The following is a 21,296-nucleotide window of genomic DNA, read 5'->3' as shown; positions in this document are numbered from 1 at the left end:
GCATTTTGATTAAGTTTGTTTTACGTTTGATTTTGTTATTTTTTCTGACAAAATTGCCACTACGGTAGAAATTTGACAGGACAAAAATGGGTAAACCGTACCATAGAGGGTTAAAGAGTACTTTTACTGTAGATACTTTACTAGTCTGAATACTTCTTCTGAATGCAGTTAGTTGTGTACTTTTAGTTAAGAAAGAGATCTGAATACTTCTTCCCCCACTGGTCCAGTGTAGGTGAACCTCTCACCGTCTTTACTCTCCCTCATCAGGGAGGTAATGCTTTGTGGAGTCAGATGGAAATTATGTCTCCTTTAAATGCATAATAATATCAACTCATTGGTTAAAAGTAATCTGTATTTTTATTTCAAATCTAAATTGTTGCTTGGGACAATTTAATGGAAATACTACACCTTTGCAAATGATCAAAAGACGTGTTTACGCTTTTTGTTTTTTCACCCTTGTTGTCCTCAGAGTGTAGATATGTCTGCTGCTGCCAGCTGTCAGCTGACTGAAGACCAGTTTCTGTGCTCCATCTGTCTGGATGTGTTCACTGATCCAGTCACCATACCATGTGGACACAACTTTTGCAAGACCTGCATCACTGAACACTGGGATAAAAATGTCCCCTGTGAGTGTCCCAACTGTAAAGAGGTTTTCTGCACAAGACCTAAACTGCGTGTGAATACTTTCATCTCTGAGATGGCTGCTCAGTTCAGACAGTCAGCTCAACAGAAAGCCAGCAGCAGCAGCTCAGAGCAGCAAGTTTCTGAACCAGGAGAAGTTCCCTGTGACGTCTGCACTGGAACCAAACTGAAGGCCCTGAAGTCCTGCCTGGTGTGTCTGGTCTCCTACTGTGAGACTCACCTGCAGCCTCATCTGACAGTGTCAGTCCTGAAAAGACATCAGCTGATCGACCCTGTGGAGAACCTGGAAGGCAGGATGTGTCCGAAGCACGATAAACTGTTGGAGCTGTTCTGTAAGACCGACCAGACGTGTGTCTGCATGCTCTGCACCGTTTTAGACCACCAGACACATAAAGTTGTTCCTCTGAAAGAAGAATATGAAGGAAAGAAGGCCGAGCTGGGGGAGACAGAGGCTGAAATCCAGCAGATGATCCAGAAGAGACGACTGAAGATCGAGGAGATCAAACACTCAGTGGAGCTCAGTGAGAAAGATGCAGACAGAGAGACAGCAGATGGTGTTCAGGTCTTCACCGCTCTGAAGGAGTCTGTTGAGAGAAGCCAGGCCGAGCTCATGGACACCATCAAAGAGAAGCAGAGGAAGACAGAGGAACAGGCTGAAGGCTTCATCAAAGAGCTGGAACAGGAAATCTCTGAGCTGGAGAAGAGAAGCACTGAGGTGGAGCAGCTCTCACAGTCTGAAGACCACCTCCACCTCCTCCAAAGCTGCACCTCCCTGAACGCTGCTCCACCCACCAGAGACTGGACAGGAGTCAGCGTCCATCCACCTTCATATGACGGGACTGTGGTGAGAGCTGTGAGTCAGCTGGAGGAGACGCTCAGTCAACAGATGAAGAAACTGTTTGAGGCTGAGCTGAAGAGGGTCCAGCAGTCTGCAGTGGATCTGACACTCGATCCTGATACAGCACATCCTGATCTCATCCTGTCTGATGATGGAAAACAAGTTAAAGATGGTGATGAAGAGAAGAAACTCCCAGACAACCCAGAAAGATTTGACAGTTGTGTCTATGTCTTAGCAAAGCAGAATTTCTCTTCAGGAAGATTTTACTACGAGGTTCAGGTTAAAGGGAAGACTGAGTGGGATTTAGGAGTGGTGAGAGAGTCGATCAACAGGAAGGGAGACATCACACTGAGCCCTCAGAATGGTTACTGGACGATATGGTTGAGGAATGAAAATGAGTACGAAGCTCTTGATGACCCTGATGTCCTTCTCTCTCTGAAGTCTCCTCCTCAGAAGGTGGGGGTGTTTGTGGATTATGAGGAGGGTCTGGTCTCCTTTTATGACGTTGATGCTGCAGCTCTTATCTACTCCTTTACTGGCTGCTGCTTCACTGAGAAACTCTACCCATTGTTCAGTCCTTGTGATAATGATGGTGAAAACTCTGCCCCTCTGATCATCTCTCCTGTCAGTCACACTGAATAGAACAACTATTTGATTTTCCACAAAAATATTCAACATAATTTAATGTAATAAATGTGTATTTGCTTCTAATGTAAAGTCTATACAAAGTAGATTTAGCAGATTCTGATCAGTACATTATTTCCAAAGTGTTTAATTTTACAAAAAGATTCTAAAGACAATAAAATATTAAATGTACTTTAATGAATATATTACATGCCTTCAAGACATAATTAGGAAGTTTTTTCTACTGTTGCCTGATTATTGAATATATAACAAGTGTTTCATACTGACGCAATTACACATAAAAGTCATGTAACCCCTTATATGTTAATGGGAGCTTTTCATAATGAGTTTTTAAGGGTTTAAGGATCTCTTTCTGGTTTGTTTCAGGACTAAACTCTAGACATGCGTTAGTTTTACACACCAAAATAAATTTGGCTGCCTGCTGTGTTTTTATGTTGCATTGTGTTCACCTCTCTGGAGACTGTAAAGTTTGAATTGAGTGAATAAATTCTCAACTGAATAAAAACAAAGAGTTCCCGCTGCATTTCTCTTAAAGTTCCTCAGAGTTGTTCCACATTTTAGAGAGAAATATTCTAGTTTAACTTCACTACATTAACAGCTTTAATTAGCTTTTCAAATCAAGATTTGATAACAAAATATGATCAATTGTTACAGATAAAACTGCCAAAATTGTATGAAGGAGTTAGAATTAACTTGGCAATATTAATTAATTAATTAATTAACAATAAAGTATTTCTCACATTTGAACACATCAATAATAATGAGCCTACTAGAACTACTAGTATATTTTGTTGCTTATACTCATGTACTTTTACTTTAATTCAGTATTTTCATTTTATGCTATTTTATAATTAGGTAAATATAGAACTTTTTAATCTACTCCATTTGTCTGTAAACTTTAGTTACTTTTCAGATTAACCTTTTTGTCCCAGTGAAGCCCACTTATCTCCAGATGTGTTTGTTGAATGTTTGTGATGAGAGCCAAAAAAAACATGTTTTTTCTGACTATTTAGATATATTACAAACATTTGACAGTAAATATGATAATATGATGTATTGCTTTAGATAAAACTACCCAACAGTATAAAGGAGTTAAAATCAGCACAACTTTAAACATCTACAGCTGTAAAATGCAGCGTGAACATTAATGCAGCAGTAATATTAATACAAAAAAAAATCTTATATAATATTGAGCAGGAAAATGTTCCCTTTAAGTGTTTTCATACTTTTACTACACTCAGCCAATAAACACACACTTTTACACAGTGTGCCATTAGTACTTTACTCCAGGATCTGAACACTTTGAGTCAGCATGTAACGCTCGTGATTCAACCTTTTTTCACCACATCATTCTGTTTTTTTACTGCAGACTTCAGCATCCAACATCTCTGAAAAAACTGAACTCTTTTGCCTAGCCCGGTGAGACACAAGTCTCAGTATCAGAAGGAAATGCTGGAATCCTAATGGTTTTTTAAAAAAAAGCACCAATCTGAGACTGCTGACACTGTTACAGGAATATTATTTCACCAAATTGTGGCTTCACTTTAACAATTCAATAAAGGAATTGTCATTTATTCGTTGATTTATGTCTGTAAGTTTCTTCTGACTGTCAAACGAGAATTATCAAAGAAACTTCTATGCTATTTGTTCTCTGTATGTTGTTTGTATTTGAACCTGAGCCAGACAACAATAACAGCAATTATACAACTGATATGAAAGATCAGGCATCTGTATCAGGAAGAAAGAATGGTATCGGAACATCTCTAAACAGAAAATGTACCAAAAGAATCCCAACCAGGGCGGAGGGCCTCTCAAAGGATGCATATGAAGAAATAAATTACTAAAGTACTAGAAGAAAAGGTGTACAAGGAACAGATATGTCCTTTTCTCTTCTGTACTCACCATGTGTCTTCGCCTTCTGCTGTTATTAAAGTATACATTCAGTCTGGATAATATATATAAAGTTAGAGTCACTTGACATAATGTCAGTTGTCCAGTAGGTGGCGCAGACACACCACAGATCAGACAAACAAGAGTTTATATTAAATGACTTTACTGAAACAGGACACACTCACACTTTATGTATATCTATTTAATTTTACACAATTAATACTAATAAAAACCTTGTTGGAAACTAATACTGACCTGAACAGATAGAAACCTTTTTCTTTTTGCAGGTTTCCCTGTGACCTTTGACCTGCAGGCAGTTCAGGCGGGTTGGCGTGCGGCCGTGTAGACGAGGTTCTGGTGTTGGTGCTGTGGCAGGTTTGGTTCTGTACTCGTCGTCCTCTGCTCGGTACGCCGTCAGACACAAATCCATCTACAGACGCTCACCTGCTGCAGACACAACATCAACTGAGACAAACTTCATACACTCAACCTGCTTCCACCACTCTCACAGAGAAATATAACTTGTGTTTAGGAACAAACTCAAAATCATGAATGTGTTGTGCTTAAATAAAAGTTAACTGTGTATGTTTATTTTGCCATTCGCTCTTAGAAATTTCTGTTTATTGCTGTTGTTTTTTTTACCTGAATTCTTTATCTTCAAGGCGTGGCTCAGTGCGCAGAAAAAGCCTGACATTTTTTTATGCATGGGGGGGGGGGTCACCAAATACTGCATAACTGATAAACTGACCTTCTTGCATTGACTGAAATAGTTAACGAGATCAAAATACAAAATCCTGTCAAAAATGTTGCTCCTTTCAAAATAAAACACAATACACAGTTCATGCAGCCTAAAACTACTTCACATCAACATTACGTCTTAACCGCGGGCACCAGATCATCAATCAATCAATCAATCAATCAAAGGGTCTCAGAGGGTGGACGACGAGATTGTTAAAGTGGAACAGCATACAATCATTTATGACATAACACATTCTTTTTATAAGGATAGATGGTCAGATCAACAGATCTTCCACTTCGGAAAAGCAAAGTAAGCTGTTTGTTGTTGTTGTAGTTTACTTTATTGTGTAGTTTTGTTTTTTCTGAAAACATGATTAAAAAAAAAAAACACCAAAAAAAAGACCGGAGGTCTTTAAGCCCTGAGTGTGTTGTGCATATTTCCCCGAAAAAGTTTTGAATAAAAGGAGATTTGTGTAAAGAACTGGATTCAAAGTGAGCTGGAAACTCTTTAGTTCAGTAAGGGGTAAATGGCTCTCTGGAAAGCATGAAACATGGTTATTACTAGCTGACATGAAAGAGCAATTAACTGAAACAAAGAAAATAATTTTTTTTCTTTTTACTTACTTTTTACTTGTATAGAAGTTAGATGGAGATGACTTCTTTAGTTTTACAGTTTGAAACTCTGGAGGCTAAACCTGCAGGTTACAGCTATGAGTAGCCCAGAGCCTTAACTGATGAAACTACGCTATGGAAACATATATCAGCCTCCATTCTGTGGCTCAACCATCGTTGACACTTTGTTATGCGTTTCTGTGTTCTGTGATGGTCTGACCATATTTGGATCTTCACTTCATCATTAGAGACATTTTTCTGCTGCTGATTCTCACATTTCTTGCTTCTTTTGGTTCGGACTGCGTTCCCACCTGCAGAGAACCAACTCTGAGAACCCAGACCCCCATTTTTAGAGGAGCAGAGTTCTTCTCTGGTCCACCAGAGCTGGTTTGAGCGTTCACAGCAGCAGAGACCAAATGGACCATCAGACCAACAGCTGAGTTCCTTTAGAGAACAGACAGATCAGAGGGGAGGATCCCTCTGTGATGTTTGAATCACATGGTTTACTTTTGTTTTCACATGGGACACTAATGCCGTTCTCTTCTCATTTTATGTCTTTTCTTTTGTAATTTTACGTCTTTTTTTGTTAATTTTACATCTTTTTTGTTAATTTGATATCTTTCTTGTTGTTGTTTCACATCTTTTTTGTTCATTTTACGTCTTTTATTGGGGCAGAGTTTGCCTCTTTGGTCCACCAGAGTTAGTTTGTGCGTTCACAAGAGCAGAAACCAAACAGACGATAAGACAAAACAGCAGCGTTCATCTAGAGCAGCTGTTCTCAACCTTGGGGTCAGGACCCCAATTGGGGTCGCGAGAGGATTTCTGGGGGCCAGAAATGATCGTCAAATCATTTTGGAAGTCAGCTCTGTCTCCACTGTGTTAAAGTGTTCATGTGTTAATGTGTTTTAGTCTTTGATTTTTTAGCATTTTGTGGTCAATTTGTGTCTTTTTGGTCATTTTGTTTCCTTTCTTTGGTCATTTTGTGTCTTTTTTAGTCATTTTGTGACTTTTTTGGTCATTTTGTTTCTTTTTTTGGTCATTTTGTTTCTTTTTGGGTGATCTGAACTGTACGTGTGAGATTCTGTTCAGTGAGCGGGGTTCGCGGACAACATGGATGTTAAATTGGGGGTCGCGACTCAAAAAGGTTGAGAACTACTGACCTAGAGAACAAACAGCTCAGACGCAGAAGTTGGAAAAGGACAAAATGTGATGAAGAGAACTGATTTCAGCCTTGTTATGCTCAACAGCAGATAAAGGGAAGTAAAGTAAGTACGTGGTCAGTAAGTGGTTAACATTGTTGAGTTGCAGGGTTGATTCCTTCTTGTTCACGTGATCTCAGGATATTAACCTCAGACTGCTATCAGACTGCCACTGATCAACAACAGGGAGGTTCTGGATTCACACCATCTTCTTTCCTAATCCCCAAATGAGTCTCTGCATCTGTTGTTTACTCTGGACTGAATCCACGCACGAACCAGTTACACATCTCAGTCATTTTCCTCTGGAGGTTGGGAAGAAGCAGCACACCCAGCAGATCGCTCCTCGTTTATACGGTGAGTTCTTTTCTGCTCATCACGATACTAGATTTATACATTTTAAATAACTTAAATAACAGCACGATGTCTGCAAAAAAAAGTAGAACTTGGATTGTTTTATGGATTTTGCCAATAGCACAGTAGTTTTGAATAACTGCAGAATGCAAATATATGACAATTTCATTAGAAAGATCTAAGAACAGCTGGAGACATGTAGATTATAGTAAGTACTTTTTATCATCTGTGGTTTCTCACAAAGGCAGCCTGGCAACTGTTGAGCCCTGTTTATTATGCTCCGTGCTGTGAATGAACTCTTATGATTTTATTTTATGTACTTTGTATAAATGGTTGTAAATTATATATACAAAATATTTCTGATGTGGCTCCATTTAGGGATACTTCTCTCTCCACCATTTCAGTTCTGCACTGAGACGATGAGGATGTTTCTGCTCCTCTGCGTCCTCTGCCTCATGGCTCCCATTGGCTGCAGTCGATCTCAGGGTCCCAAAGGGGAACCAGGGTTTCCAGGAATTAGTGGTGAAAAAGGTGACCGAGGATTACCTGGGTTTGACGGGCCACCTGGAGTACCCGGGAGAGATGGTAACCCTGGAGTACCAGGCATAGCAGGTCAAAAAGGTGGGTATTTACAACTTCACCCCAACAGTGTTCCACAGAATATTATTTCTGACCGACCTTTGGCGTCTTTTGCTCAATTCTGACATAAAAGTGATTTGTATTTTGTAAAAACGGTACAACAAACTGCCTTCAATCTCTCTGGATAAGCTCATGTTACCTTCCTTATAGTTTCTTCAGCCTGCTCTCTGTGTCAGCTGGTCTGTTTATTGTCCTTATTCCTGCTCTTCAGGGGATCAAGGAGATACTGGAGCACCGGGACAGCCTGGATGTGATCAAGGTAACATACTTGATGACTTTTTTTTAATGGTATAGACACGTTCACCTGTTGATTATGCTGCTCAGGACATATCGATTAACTGTTTTAACAAAAGGCAGGCACAAGGACCAACACCAGTACATCCTGCTGCATCTCCATCAACATCTTCAATCCATCAGCCTATCAACCTGCAAAACACTAGCTGGTGCAAAAAAACAATAAGATTATATGTTTCATAAAAAGGTAGTATTTAGGGGGTTACTGGTTTGTAATGAATATGTTCTGATATCTGAGGTTTACCCTCACATTAATCTGTTTGATCCAGATTCTGCTGGTTCCTGCAGCCCGGACCTGACAGCCTTAAAGGAGAGACTCGCCAAGTTAGAGTTGGGTAAGTTTAATGTACAAACTGATGAACATACGAGTAATAAGTCAAAGGCTAACACTAGCAGGTTTACAGCCAAAATGTCCAAACTAACTCAAACAGGATTGGGGACTGGACTCAGTACTTTGAAGGTTTTAAGGTACTTCCAAGAACCAGTTCATGTTAAATCTGTTGGTGCCGGGTTTCAGTACCTGACAGCACATCGGGCTGAGGCACCATAAAATGCTTTTCTTTTTCTCTCCAGCTATAAACTACGACTTTGTCTGAAGAGTTGGTCAGAAATACTTTGTGTCCAACCAGGAGAGAGACTCCTTCTCCAGGGCCGTGGAGTTGTGCTCCCAGCGAGGCTTAGAGCTGGCTCTGCCCCAGAGCGACCAGGAGAACAACGTGCTGACTCAGATCTTTGGGGACGTCTACAAAGCGGCCTGGATCAACGTCAACAACGTGAAAGCAACGGGGAACTTTAACTCCGACATGAAGAACCGACCTTTGACCTTTACCAAATGGGGAGAAGGGCAGCCGGACAAAACCATCCAGGATACAGGCTGCACCATGCTGTCAGAGAACGGCGTCTGGAGAGTGACGCACGAGTGCTTCCTGAACGCCTTCATCGTCTGTCAGATATAGAAAATGTTTGACACTGAGGAATAGTTTCCCATTACTACACTAAAGAGACATCTCTTCATTTAAACCAGGGGTGTCAAACTGATCCAGGAAAGGGCCTAGTGGGTGCAAGTTTTCATTCCAACCAAGCAGGAGCACACATGACTCCACCCATCTAATCACCTGGGCTGTCTTCACTCGTTTGATTTGTCGTATCAGGTGTGCTCTTGCTAGGTTGGAACAAAAACCTGCAGCCACTTGGCCCTTTCCTGGATCAGTTTGACACATGTGCTTTAGACCTGAGATGGGTGGAGTCATGTGTGCTCCTGCTTGGTTGGAATGAAAACTTGCACCCACTAGGCCCTTTCCTGGATCAGTTTGACACATGTGATTTAAACAAAAACTAGCTTTTTCTATCAGCAGCTTCACATTATCATTCTTCCGCACACATCCCCCATAAGAAAAGGGATTATATGAGTACTATGCATGAAAATTGTAATAGCTTTTCCAACATGGTGATTTTAACCACAATGCAGAATACAGCAGTGCTACGATCTCACTTTATTCCTTATTTATTTTAGGTTGAAGGTGAATTTTCAGTCCTCGGATTTACAGTTTCAGCTGTTTACGTAGATAGCAGGTAAAGGGAAGTAAAGTAAGTCAGTAAGTGGTTAACATGGTTGAGCTGCAGAGTTCTTCTTCTTCACGCATCAACAGCTCACTCGCTGGTAGAGTTAACTGTAACTTCTAACATCAACATGTTTTATGTGCAGATGGGGTTTTTTCAGGATAAAATTTAATTGTGGGGCCGATATGCTGATTCACACCTCTAATTAACTCTCAATATATATTAACTGTTTTTTTCAAACCAAACATTGTGACATACACCTGGATGAAATGTGTGCAGGGAAGACGACCATCGGACAAAAATCACATACTAACATATTCCTTAACCTCTGGCAATTGACACATCATAAAAAACAGAAGAGTATGCAGAATCATTAGCTGAACAAATTAAAAGTGAGTCACCAGCTTACCTCCCTCTAAAACAGGGGTGTCAAACTCAAATACACAATGGGCCAAAATTTAAAACTTGAATAAAATCGCGGGCCAACATTGAACCAATAAACCTTTTAATATATACCAAACATGTTTTGCTTTAACATTAAATATGGAACCAGCAACACTTATAAACATACAATATATAACTAAATAGTGCAGACATGCAAAATCAAATTTCAAATAAAAAACACATCAATGTCATTAATTTACAATAATAAGATAATAATTTGGTATTGCCTCGCGGGCCAAATAAAATTACACTGCGGGCCAAATTTGGCCCGCGGGCCAGAGTTTGACACCCCTGCTCTAAAACAAAGTGTGGAGCCTCTCCCAAACTTTACCATCCAGCTAATTCCACAGGTAACTCTTTCTCCACGATCAAACATTCCCGTTTCCGGTCATCCGTTGATTAATTAAGAGTGTCTTTCACCTGTCTTATTTTCAGAGTTTAAGTTTAGTCGTGGACACGGTTTTCTTTCACGAAAACGGTCAATTTCCCCTCAGGTGTGACGTTTACATCGGTTAACACCTGCAGTTGTTAGTGTCTGTTGCACTTTTACGAACGTTCGCTCACAGAAACCAACGGGTTTTTTTTTTTAATAAAAGCGAGATAACCAATCAGAGAAGCTGTTTAACACTTTTTCACCTAGCAACTGGCCCAAATAAGATCCTGATAGGCTGGACACGGGGATGTTTTTAAGTCGAGCTTTCTTTTTTGCGTCTTGGCGAAATAACCAATCACAGAGCTGCGGAACAAGTTTTCACCTAGCAACTGGCCCAAATAAGATCCTGATAGGCTGGACACAGGGATATGTTGTTTTGTTTTGTTTTTCCAAAACTGTACATTTTTAACACCATTTTGATTTTTTGGTTCGTTTTTTTTTTTTTAAACAAAAATAATATATAGAGATTTTTTACGTATAATTAATAAGTCGAGCTTTCTTTTTTGCGTCTTGGCGAAATAACCAATCACAGAGCTGTTGAACACATTTTCACCTAGCAACTGGCCAAGATAAGCTCCTGATAGGCTGGACACAACGGTATGTATTTTCCGTGCTTATTTTTATTCCACTGTACATTTCTGGCAGCATTTACATGTTATTGTCTTTTTAAACAAACATAATAAAAACGGAGGATTAAATAAAGAGTATCTTCGCATTGAGTTAAGTCATATCATTGAAACAACCATAGTGTGTAGTCTTTATAACACATCTTCCGTCACGATGGCATCGTACAGCAGAGTGGCGCAGCGGAAGCGTGCTGGGCCCATAACCCAGAGGTCGATGGATCGAAACCATCCTCTGCTAGTTTTGATTTTTTAAACTAAACGTTATGAAGCTTTGCAATATACTATATATAAATTAAACGTGTATATTTATTTATAGTACTTCGGCTGCGGTACTAAATTTTCCACCGTAATTAGTAACAAAACACCTTTAGAAACGGCGTTATTAAATGCAGTTAAAAGTCGTATTAATTAATCATATTTGGTGGAAACGTAATACTTTACAATGGGTAGGTGTAGGTGTATTTAAGTACAATTTTGAAGTACTTGTACTTTACATTTCACAGTTTTTCTTTATACTTCTACTCCACCACATCTCAGGGGAATATATTGTAATTTTTCCTACACTACATCACCAAAAATACATTTTAAACAGATTTAAAAGTGTGCTTCGTCACGGTTCTATGTGGATCTGTTATTTAAATCAATAAAAATCAATTAGTTGACATTTTTTTCTCAGCATTCACAGCAAAACAATTTTTTTTTAAATAATATAAGTGAAATATGTAAATTAAAGGAAAAAAATATATATCTTCTTTTCTTCTTTAACATATAGCACTCCTGTAGCGATGACAGTTGGCTCTTAAAGTTCTGTACTTACTTGATTCCTGTGGTCTAAGTCTAGTACTCTCAAGTTGAATGCACTTATTGTAAGTCGCTTTGGACAAAAGCGTCAGCTAAATGACATGTAACATAATGTAATGTAAAAAGGAAATAAATGAGGGAATTAATACACAAATTTATAAATAAAGAAGCAAATTAAACAGAAGCTTAAATCTGTTTTATTAATCTAGCTAATAAAATCATCTGTCTCTGTACAGATACTGGACCGGCCTTTTTATTTCACATTTTAATACACAGTTATACTTTTTAAACACAGATTATTAAGTATGATAATATGAAAATATAGATTCCCTCGGCTCACTGACTGCAGTAACTCATAAGACGTGAAATATACGAGACGTGTTTGTGTTTGTGTTTGTGAGACGTTTCTATATCTGACAGACGATGAAGGCGTTCAGGAAGCACTCGTGCGTCACTCTCCAGACGCCGTTCTCTGACAGCATGGTGCAGCCTGTATCCTGGATGGTTTTGTCCGGCTGCCCTTCTCCCCATTTGGTAAAGGTCAAAGGTCGGTTCTTCATGTCGGAGTTAAAGTTCCCCGTTGCTTTCACTTTGTTGACGTTGATCCAGGCCGATTTGTAGACGTCCCCAAAGATCTGAGTCAGCACGTTGTTCTCCTGGTCGCTCTGGGGCAGAGCCAGCTCTAAGCCTCGCTGGGAGCACAACTCCACGGCCCTGGAGAAGGAGTCTCTCTCCTGGTTGGACACAAAGTATTTCTGACCAACTTTTCGGACAAAGTTGTAGTTTATAGCTGGAGAGAAAAAGAAAAGAGCATTTTATGGTGCACTGAGACTGAAGAAAACACAATGTCCCTAAAGTTTTATTTAAATTTTATTTTTGTTTTAATAGTTAACACTTTTTATTAGGGCCGGGACTCGATTAAAAAAAATTATTTAATTAATTAGAGGCTTTGTAATTAATTAATCGAAATTAATCGTATATAAATATTTGACCTGAGAACAGTGAGAAGTCATTTTTTTCACATGGATGTTTAGTATACCATTGAATAATGACTGAATACATAAGCTTAAGCAGCAAAAAATATTGTTTATTTTTGTTCAAGTCCAACAGACCAGTGCAATTTTTGCCATTAAGTGTAGCAATAGCATATTTATAAATATAGTACATTTCATAAATCCAGGTAGCCTATAGGTAGGTAGACCTTCTGTAAACTAGAATACTTTGGTTTTTTAAGTAAAACACATTCCACGCTAGCTAGCACACTAGCCGCTAGCTGCTATATGTTTTGCATTGAGGTGATACTTGAGGCTGGATGTGCTGCGGTGATATGTGAATTCCTTGTTGCCTAGCAACACAACCATGCTCTTATGGACGCTTCCATCCGTTGGTTTTTAGTAACTAAATGTCCCATCATCCACGGGGCCAACCAAAGGTCTCATCAGCTTCTTCCTTCATGTTCACTGTGGTTTGTTGTTGTCTCAACTCATCAACGCTAGTTGGTGCTCCAGTATAATCGGTCCTCCTGAAACTCATCCAGTGAGAAACATTCCGCGGTGCAAAAATAAGTGTGATTAAAATGCATCAGTTTTTTTAACGCGTTAATTTTTGTGTAATTAATTAATCTTAATTAACTTGTTAAAGTCCCGGCCCTACTTTTTATATTTCTACTTGTTTATAAACCTGTCACGATAACACATTCTTTAGGACGATATATTTTCCCAGAAAGTATCACGATAAACGATAGTATCATTGTACACTGCAAAAAAGTCATAATTATGTGATAAAAAGCCATAATTATAAGATAAAAAGTCATAATTATGAGATAAAAAGTCATAATTATTAGATGAAAAGTCATAATCATTAGGTGAAAAGTCGTAATTATGAGATTTAAAAAGTCATAATTATTAGATGAAAAGTCAGAATTAAGAATAAAGATTAAAAAGTCGATTTATGAGATAAAAACTCCTAATTTCAGCTCTTTATCTCATAATTATGACCTTTTAATCTCAGAAAAATCCAAGATTATGAGATAAAAAACTGAAATTATGAGATGAAAAGTCATATTTATGAGATAAAAAGTCATAATAATGAGATAAAAAGTCATAATAATGAGATAAACAGCAGAAATTATGAGATGAAAAGTCATAATTATGAGATGAAAAGTCATAATAATGAGATAAAAACAGAAATTATGAGATGAAAGGTCATACTTATGAGATAAAAGGCATAATTATTAGGTGAAAAGTCACAATTATGAGATTTAAAAAGTCATAATTATTAGATGAAAAGTCATAATTATAAGACCAAAAAGTCGAATTATGAGATAAAAATCAAAATATCAGCTTTTTATCTCATAATTATGACTTTTTATCTCATAAAAATCCAAGATTATGAGATAAAAAACTGAAATTATGAGATGAAAAGTCATAATTATGAGATGAAAAGAATTCAATCACCAACTGCAAACAAGTAAAAAAATTATAGAAACAGAAACAGAAACAGATATTTCAGGTTCAACATAATATCGCAAAAGATAAAAACTGCTAAATGTGTTGATCAGTGATGTTTCAATTTGGACACCAGCCGTCTATTAATTACTCAAATGAGTTTTTTGTGTTTATTTGTGTTGTTATTTGTAATAAATCTTACCCAGCTCCAGCCGAGCGAGGCTCTCCTTTAAGGCTCTCAGGTCCGGGCAGCTGGAACCAGCAGGATCTGGATCAAACAGGTTCAGTTCAGTTAACAACATCTCACAGATCGTCTCAGTTCTGCAGGAAAATAATATTTATCTACTGGTTAACACCACCGAGCTGTTGAAAACAGGCAAAAAATACAGAATTGATCACAGCCAGAAACTGTAAAACAAGAGAAATGATCATCATATTTCCAAATTTCTCACAATGAATCCTGTATGATGAACACAAAAAATAATCAAATCTGTAGTTTATGGTTTTGCTTGAATGCATTTTTCTGGCGCGTTTAAAATATTTTCATCTTTATTCTTTCAGCCGTGTGAAATATTAATAAACAAACATATAAAAACATAATTTAAAGCAGTAATGAGTCAGACTCTGCTGTGGGACAGTCTACCAGAATCTATATTATTATTATTATTATTATTATTATTATTATTATTTATATTATTATTATTTTTTGTTATATTATTAATATCATTATTATTATTATTGTTATTCAGCGAATAAACAAAGCTGCAGTAACGTCCTTTGGTCAGCAGGTGGAGAGAAGTCTTCAGAGGAAACAGCTGATCAGTCATGAGGGTTAAATGTTTCAGAACTTATTCAGAAAAAGTTTCCATCTCCCGTTTAGAGCATTAACCCTCTGGAGCGCCGGAGCAAGACTTCTTCATGACGTCAAAAAAAGACACAAAATGACTAGAAAAAAAGACACAAAATGACCAAAAAAAGACACAACAACAGACGCAAAATGACAAAAAAGACACAACAACAGACGCAAAATGACCAAAAAGACACAACAGACACAAAATGACCAAAAAGACACAACAGACACAAAATGACCAAAAAAGACACAAAAAGACACAAAATGACAAAAAGGACACAACAACAGACACAAAATGACCAAAAAAAGACACAAAATGACCAAAAAAACATACAAAATAACTTAAAAAAAGACACAACAGACACAAAATGACAAAAAAGACACAACAACAGACACAGAATGACCAAAAAAGACACAAAATGACAAAAAAGACACAACAACAGACACAAAATGACCAAAAAAAGACACAAGATCACAAAAAAACCATACAAAATAACTAAAAAAAGACACAACAGACACAAAATGACAAAAAAGACACAACAACAGACACAAAATGACCAAAAAAGACACAAAATGACAAAAAAGACACAACAACAGACACAAAATGACCAAAAAAAGACACAAAATGACAAAAAAAACCATACAAAATAACTAAAAAAAGACACAACAGACACAAAATGACAAAAAAGACACGACAACAGACACAAAATGACCAAAAAAGACACAAAATGACAAAAAAGACACAACAACAGACACAAAATGACCAAAAAAGACACAAAAAAGACAGTAATGAAGAGCGCTTAAAACTTTTATGTGCATTTTTCGAACTTTGTTGTTTCAATCAAGCTTTCCTCACGAGAACCTTCAGAATGTGGCAAAATGTTCTCATGAGGAGCGAAAAATAAAAAGATGAATTGTTTTACCTTGACTGCATATCTCACGAGGTCCAGGTTCTCCAGGTCTTCCAGGTTCTCCAGGTCTTCCAGGTTCTCCAGGTCTTCCAGGTTCTCCAGGTATTCCAGGTATCCCATGATCTCCTGAAACAGCAGCGAAACAGGAGAACTCCAGTATTTTAGCTGTCTGTGTCTGAAGAGAGAGTGCTGATGCGTCCATGTGTAGAAGCTGCAGTTCCTCCATTGGCCACTTGAGGCTGGCGTGATACTGATGTGTGGTGGTTTAATAGCAGGTTTTATTTGTGCGTGTACATTTTTGGTGTCCAGAGGGAGGGTTAACCCTATAAAACCAAATGTATCATATTTGATACATGAGTTTTTGAGACCTCTTCATCATCAGCATAATCTTTTTTTCCTGAAAATCAGATACATGCAGTACCTGGATACTCCACTAGGGAACCAGTAATTAATGCACCGGAGGGCCTCCCAGGCGGCAACCTCCGGGTCGGAGCAGGGAGGCAAACCAGGAAGTACCTTAAGCTGCATTCTACCAAAAAATCCAGCAGGGGGCGCTAAGTTTGGCTGCAAAAACTTTTCAGTCCATTCATTTCAATGCAAAATGAGGAAACTTCTCACTTGATTTATTACCTCAGAAATGTTTTTTAGGACAACACTATGGTCTCAATCACTTCAATTTCTTGTTCATTTTAATGCCTGATATAACTAAAGGTCCATTTGTTTGGATAAATATAATGATAACAACAAAAATAGCTCATAAGAGTTTAATTTAAGAGTTGATATCTAGACATTTTCCATGGTTTTCTTGATAACAATCAAAATCATTATCAATAAAACCATGGTAAATGTCTAGATATCAGCTCTTAAATTAAACTCTTATCAGCTATTTTTGTTGTTATCATTATATTTGTACAAACAAATGTATCTTTGGTTGTATCAGGCATTAAAATGAACAAGATATTAGAGAAAACAAGGGGGTGGTCTCATAATTTTTCCACGACTGTATGTGCAATACAATTAATATGTGCAACACACTATCTACCTCGTCTGACATTTGTAGTATTTCCAGTGGTAATTCATCTATTTTTTATGTTTATTTATGACATCGCAAATCCTTGTTTTTGTCCTTGTTTTAGCTCAGTGTTCCACCATATTTTTTAATATGTTTTACTCATGTTTGTTTTGTTGTTATGATTGCTTTAACTGTGCACCTTCAGCAGTGGCACTCCCAGTGTTGTCGTATAGTTGACTATATAAGGAAAATAAAGGCTATTTGATTTTAAACACACCTGCAGACGTGAGAATGTGCACAAATCTCGCCACAACAATACGTACCTTTTTGTCCAGGATACCCAGGTTGTCCAGGTGGTCCAGGTCGCCCAGGTGGACCTGAAAAACCTGGCATTCCCGAGTCACCCTTTGATCCTGGTGTCCCAGGAAACCCAGGATCCCCTTTCATACCTGAGAACCCTGGTAACCCAGGGGTCCCAGGGAACCCTCTGGCACCTTGAAGCCCTGGTATTCCCTGTTCCCCTTTGGGACCAGGAGGACCCTGAAGTTGACTGTAGCCAATGGGAGCCATCAGGCAGAGGACGCAGACAAGGAGAAACATCCTCAACGTTCCAGTGCAGAACTGAAATATGAAACATGGTGGTGAAGTTTCGTAATTCACCACTTTTAGTTCAAAGTATGTCAACACTGCAAAAAAGGTGTGCCTAAAAAGCAGATAAAAACAGTAAATCTGAGGGAAATGATCTTGCTGCATGGACAGATAATTTACCTTGACAAGATTTATTAAAAGAATCCAATCCACTTTATTAAATAGCACAATTTTAACAAACACAAGGTTTCCAAAGTGCTGCACAAACAATACAAAGAGATGTAGTAAACAATAGAACAGTAAAATGCAATAAGATAAAATAAATAAAAAATGGGATAAGAATAAATCAAATAAAATGTAAAATGTACTGCCCGCACAAAATAAAATATGCATGTATACAAATAAAACAAAAAAACAACATAAAATCATAAAATCAACACTCTACGTGTAAAATGATGATAGTTAAATCTAGAAATAAGCATGTTGAACACTTAAAATAAGAAATAAACTCTCAAAACAAGATAAATTAAAGCTGCCAGCAGTGATGAACTGGTCCGAGCAGAGTGACCTGATGATTATTTGGTTCTTACCAAGATAAAAAAAACTTTAGATTTAGAAGTGTTAGATAATTTATCTTGTTTTATTATTATTATTATTATTTTAATTCTAGATTTAATAAAAAACAGAAAAAAATAGTCAGAAAAACAGGAAAAAAATTAGTCAGAAAAACAAGAAAAAATTGCTATGAAAAGCAGAAAAAATACTCTGAAAAACAGAAAAAAATTGTCAGAAAAACAGAAATTAACTCTGAAAACAAGATAAATTAAAGCTGCCAGCAGCGATGAACTGGCCCGAGCAGAGTGACCTGATGATTATTCGTTTCTTACCCAGATAAAACAAACTTTAGATTTAGAAGTGTTAGATAATTTATCTTGTTTTAAGAGTTAATTTCTTATTTTAAGTGTTCAACTTGTTTATTTCTAGATTAAATAAAAAACAGAAAAAAATTGTCAGAAAAAAAGTCAGAAAAACAGGAAAAAAAAATTGTCAGAAAAACAGAAAAAAATTGTCAGAAAAACAGGAAAGAATTAGTCAGAAAAACAGGGAAAAATTACTACGAAAAACAGAAAAAATACTCTGAAAAACAGAAAAAAAAATTGTCAGAAAAACAGAAAAAAATTGTCAGAAAAACAGAAATTAACTCTTAAAACAAGATAAATTAAAGCTGCCAGCAGTGATGAACTGGCCCAAGCAGAGTGACCTGATGATTATTTGTTTCTTACCAAGATAAAAAAAACTTTAGATTTAGAAGTGTTGGATAATTTATCTTGTTTTATTATTATTATTATTATTTTAATTCTAGATTTAATAAAAAACAGAAAAAAATAGTCAGAAAAACAGGAAAAAAATTAGTCAGAAAAACAAGAAAAAATTGCTATGAAAAGCAGAAAAAATACTCTGAAAAACAGAAAAAAATTGTCAGAAAAACAGAAATTAACTCTGAAAACAAGATAAATTAAAGCTGCCAGCAGCGATGAACTGGCCCGAGCAGAGTGACCTGATGATTATTCGTTTCTTACCCAGATAAAACAAACTTTGGATTTAGAAGTGTTAGATAATTTATCTTGTTTTAAGAGTTAATTTCTTATTTTAAGTGTTCAACTTGTTTATTTCTAGATTAAATAAAAAACAGAAAAAAATTGTCAGAAAAAAAGTCAGAAAAACAGGAAAAAAAAATTGTCAGAAAAACAGAAAAAAATTGTCAGAAAAACAGGAAAGAATTAGTCAGAAAAACAGGGAAAAATTACTACGAAAAACAGAAAAAATACTCTGAAAAACAGAAAAAAAAATTGTCAGAAAAACAGAAAAAAATTGTCAGAAAAACAGAAATTAACTCTTAAAACAAGATAAATTAAAGCTGCCAGCAGTGATGAACTGGCCCGAGCAGAGTGACCTGATGATTATTTGTTTCTTACCAAGATTTAAAAAAACTTTAGATTAAGAAGTGTTATATAATTTATCTTGTTTTAAGAGTTAATTTCTTATTTTAAGTGTTCAACATGCTTATTTCTAGATTTAATAAAAAACTGAAAAAAAAAATAGTCAGAAAAACAGAAAAAAAAGTCAGAAAAACAGGAACAAAAATTACTACGAAAAACAGACAAAAATTGTCCGAAAAACAGAAAAAAGTAGTATTCAACATCCTTATTTCTAGATTTAATAATCTTAATTTAATAAATCTTGTCAAGGTAAATTATCTGTCCATGCAGCAAGATCATTTCCCTCAGATTTACTGTTTTTATCTGGTTTTTAGACTAAACACCTTTTTTGCAGTGAAATACCAACACAGACTGAACACAGAAACGCCTCCAGCAGCTTCTAGAAAGTACGATCAGCTGAGTTTATATTTTTATATCCTCGATGCATTTCACAGCACTGAATCAACACGACAGACACAGACTTTCTGCTGTAAAGTTATTTAAAAAGGTATAAATGAACTAAATCTCACCACAAAAAGTGTTAAGCAGAAAAGAACTCACTGGAAAATCGTCGAGCTGCTTCTTCACTTCTTCACAAACAAAAGACTAAAATTAGAAACACAGAAAAGGAGGTCATCTGTGAGTGGAAACCCTCCTCCTTTTAACTCTATGGAGTCTTGCAGGGCTATTTTGTCCGTTTTTGAATACTTTTCATGTCTTTTTGTTCGTCATTTTGTGTTTTTTTTGGTCATTTGTGTCTTTTTTGGTCATTTTGTGTCTGTTGTGTCTTTTTTAGTTATTTTGTGTCTTTTTTTGTCATTTTGTGTCTTTTTTTTAGTAATTTTGTGTCTTTTTGTATCTTTTTTAAAGTCATTTTGTGTCTTTTTGTTTCTTTTTTTAGTCATTTTGTGTCTCTTTTGGTCATGTTGCGTCTTTTTTGGTCATTTTGTTTCTTTTTTGGTCATTTTGTGTCTTTTTTTAGTCATTTTGTGTCTTTTTGTGTCTTTTTTAAAGTCATTTTGTGTCTTTTTGTTTCTTTTTTTAGTCATTTTGTGTCTTTTTTAGTCCTTTAGGCCAACATAAAATGTGTTTTTCAATCTTTTTTTTCACTTTCAAAACACTATCATGCTCAATAAAGAATTTTAAATGTTGCAAATCTAACATATAAGAGGGTTCCATCCAGTTCTATCATTTGATACTAAATATATTTGAGCTTGTCTCCAGTTTTACTTGGTATATCATCATCAAACTGAAACTGGCCTCATGGAGTTTACAGCCAGAACTTTAGAGGTAAATTTACAGTAGGGCTCCACGCTGCTTTGTTTTCTAGTCTGGATGGAGTCAACAAGTCTGGATTATTTGGAGCTTTTGGAGACTCCAGAGGGTTAAACTCTCCCCTCCCTCGCTCCCCAACACATCTGGGTCCTGTTTCAGCTCAGCACACTTACAAATCTGTGATAAACATTGTGCACATAAAGTTCATTTCTACGCTAATTTATGTCTCTTTAATTGTTGCAGCAACTTCAGCAATTCATATAGTGAACAATAAACAACTAGGTCAAACTAAATGTTACGTCTGTCTGATTCTCTGTTGAATTTCAGCCAAATTTAACCCTCTGAACCCCAACAAGCAGTTTCTTTTGACTTCTCCTCTCTGTGTCCTTGGATTTCTCTGCAATATATAAAATCTATATAATCTATACAAAGTCCTGCAGCTCTATGGAATCAGCACAATCATGAACAACTTGAACATGTCTTTGTGCAGAATAATACAGTTAGAATGACAGAAAACATTTT

General features: G+C 36.7%; 3 protein-coding genes across 3 annotated transcripts; 2 read left to right on the top strand and 1 right to left on the bottom strand.

Annotated features, from left to right (window-relative positions):
* Window positions 1-469: 469 nt before the first annotated feature.
* On the top strand, window positions 470-2,593 carry LOC131973992 (E3 ubiquitin-protein ligase TRIM21-like). Its single transcript, XM_059336143.1, has one exon. It carries the CDS (start codon window positions 479-481, stop codon window positions 2,120-2,122), a length of 1,644 nt encoding a protein of 547 aa, XP_059192126.1. The 5' UTR covers window positions 470-478; the 3' UTR covers window positions 2,123-2,593.
* A 4,371-nt stretch (window positions 2,594-6,964) lies between these two features.
* Window positions 6,965-8,828, top strand: LOC131973736 (mannose-binding protein C-like). Its single transcript, XM_059335796.1, is given in 4 exon segments — window positions 6,965-7,536; window positions 7,766-7,813; window positions 8,118-8,183; window positions 8,422-8,828. Coding segments are annotated over 4 exon segments (789 nt in total). The 5' UTR covers window positions 6,965-7,244; the 3' UTR covers window positions 8,805-8,828.
* A 3,058-nt stretch (window positions 8,829-11,886) lies between these two features.
* Window positions 11,887-20,097, bottom strand: LOC131974016 (pulmonary surfactant-associated protein D-like). The gene is made up of 5 exons (XM_059336175.1): window positions 20,061-20,097; window positions 17,256-17,553; window positions 15,933-16,046; window positions 14,362-14,427; window positions 11,887-12,502 (listed from the first exon to the last, which is right to left on the bottom strand). Exons 2-5 carry the CDS (start codon window positions 17,530-17,532, stop codon window positions 12,120-12,122), a joined length of 840 nt encoding a protein of 279 aa, XP_059192158.1. The 5' UTR covers window positions 17,533-17,553; window positions 20,061-20,097; the 3' UTR covers window positions 11,887-12,119.
* Window positions 20,098-21,296: the final 1,199 nt, after the last annotated feature.

The sequence above is a fragment of the Centropristis striata genome, chromosome 6 (assembly GCF_030273125.1).
Source record: "Centropristis striata isolate RG_2023a ecotype Rhode Island chromosome 6, C.striata_1.0, whole genome shotgun sequence".
NCBI lineage: Eukaryota > Metazoa > Chordata > Actinopteri > Perciformes > Serranidae > Centropristis > Centropristis striata.
This window is presented reverse-complemented; position numbering and strand designations above follow the sequence as displayed.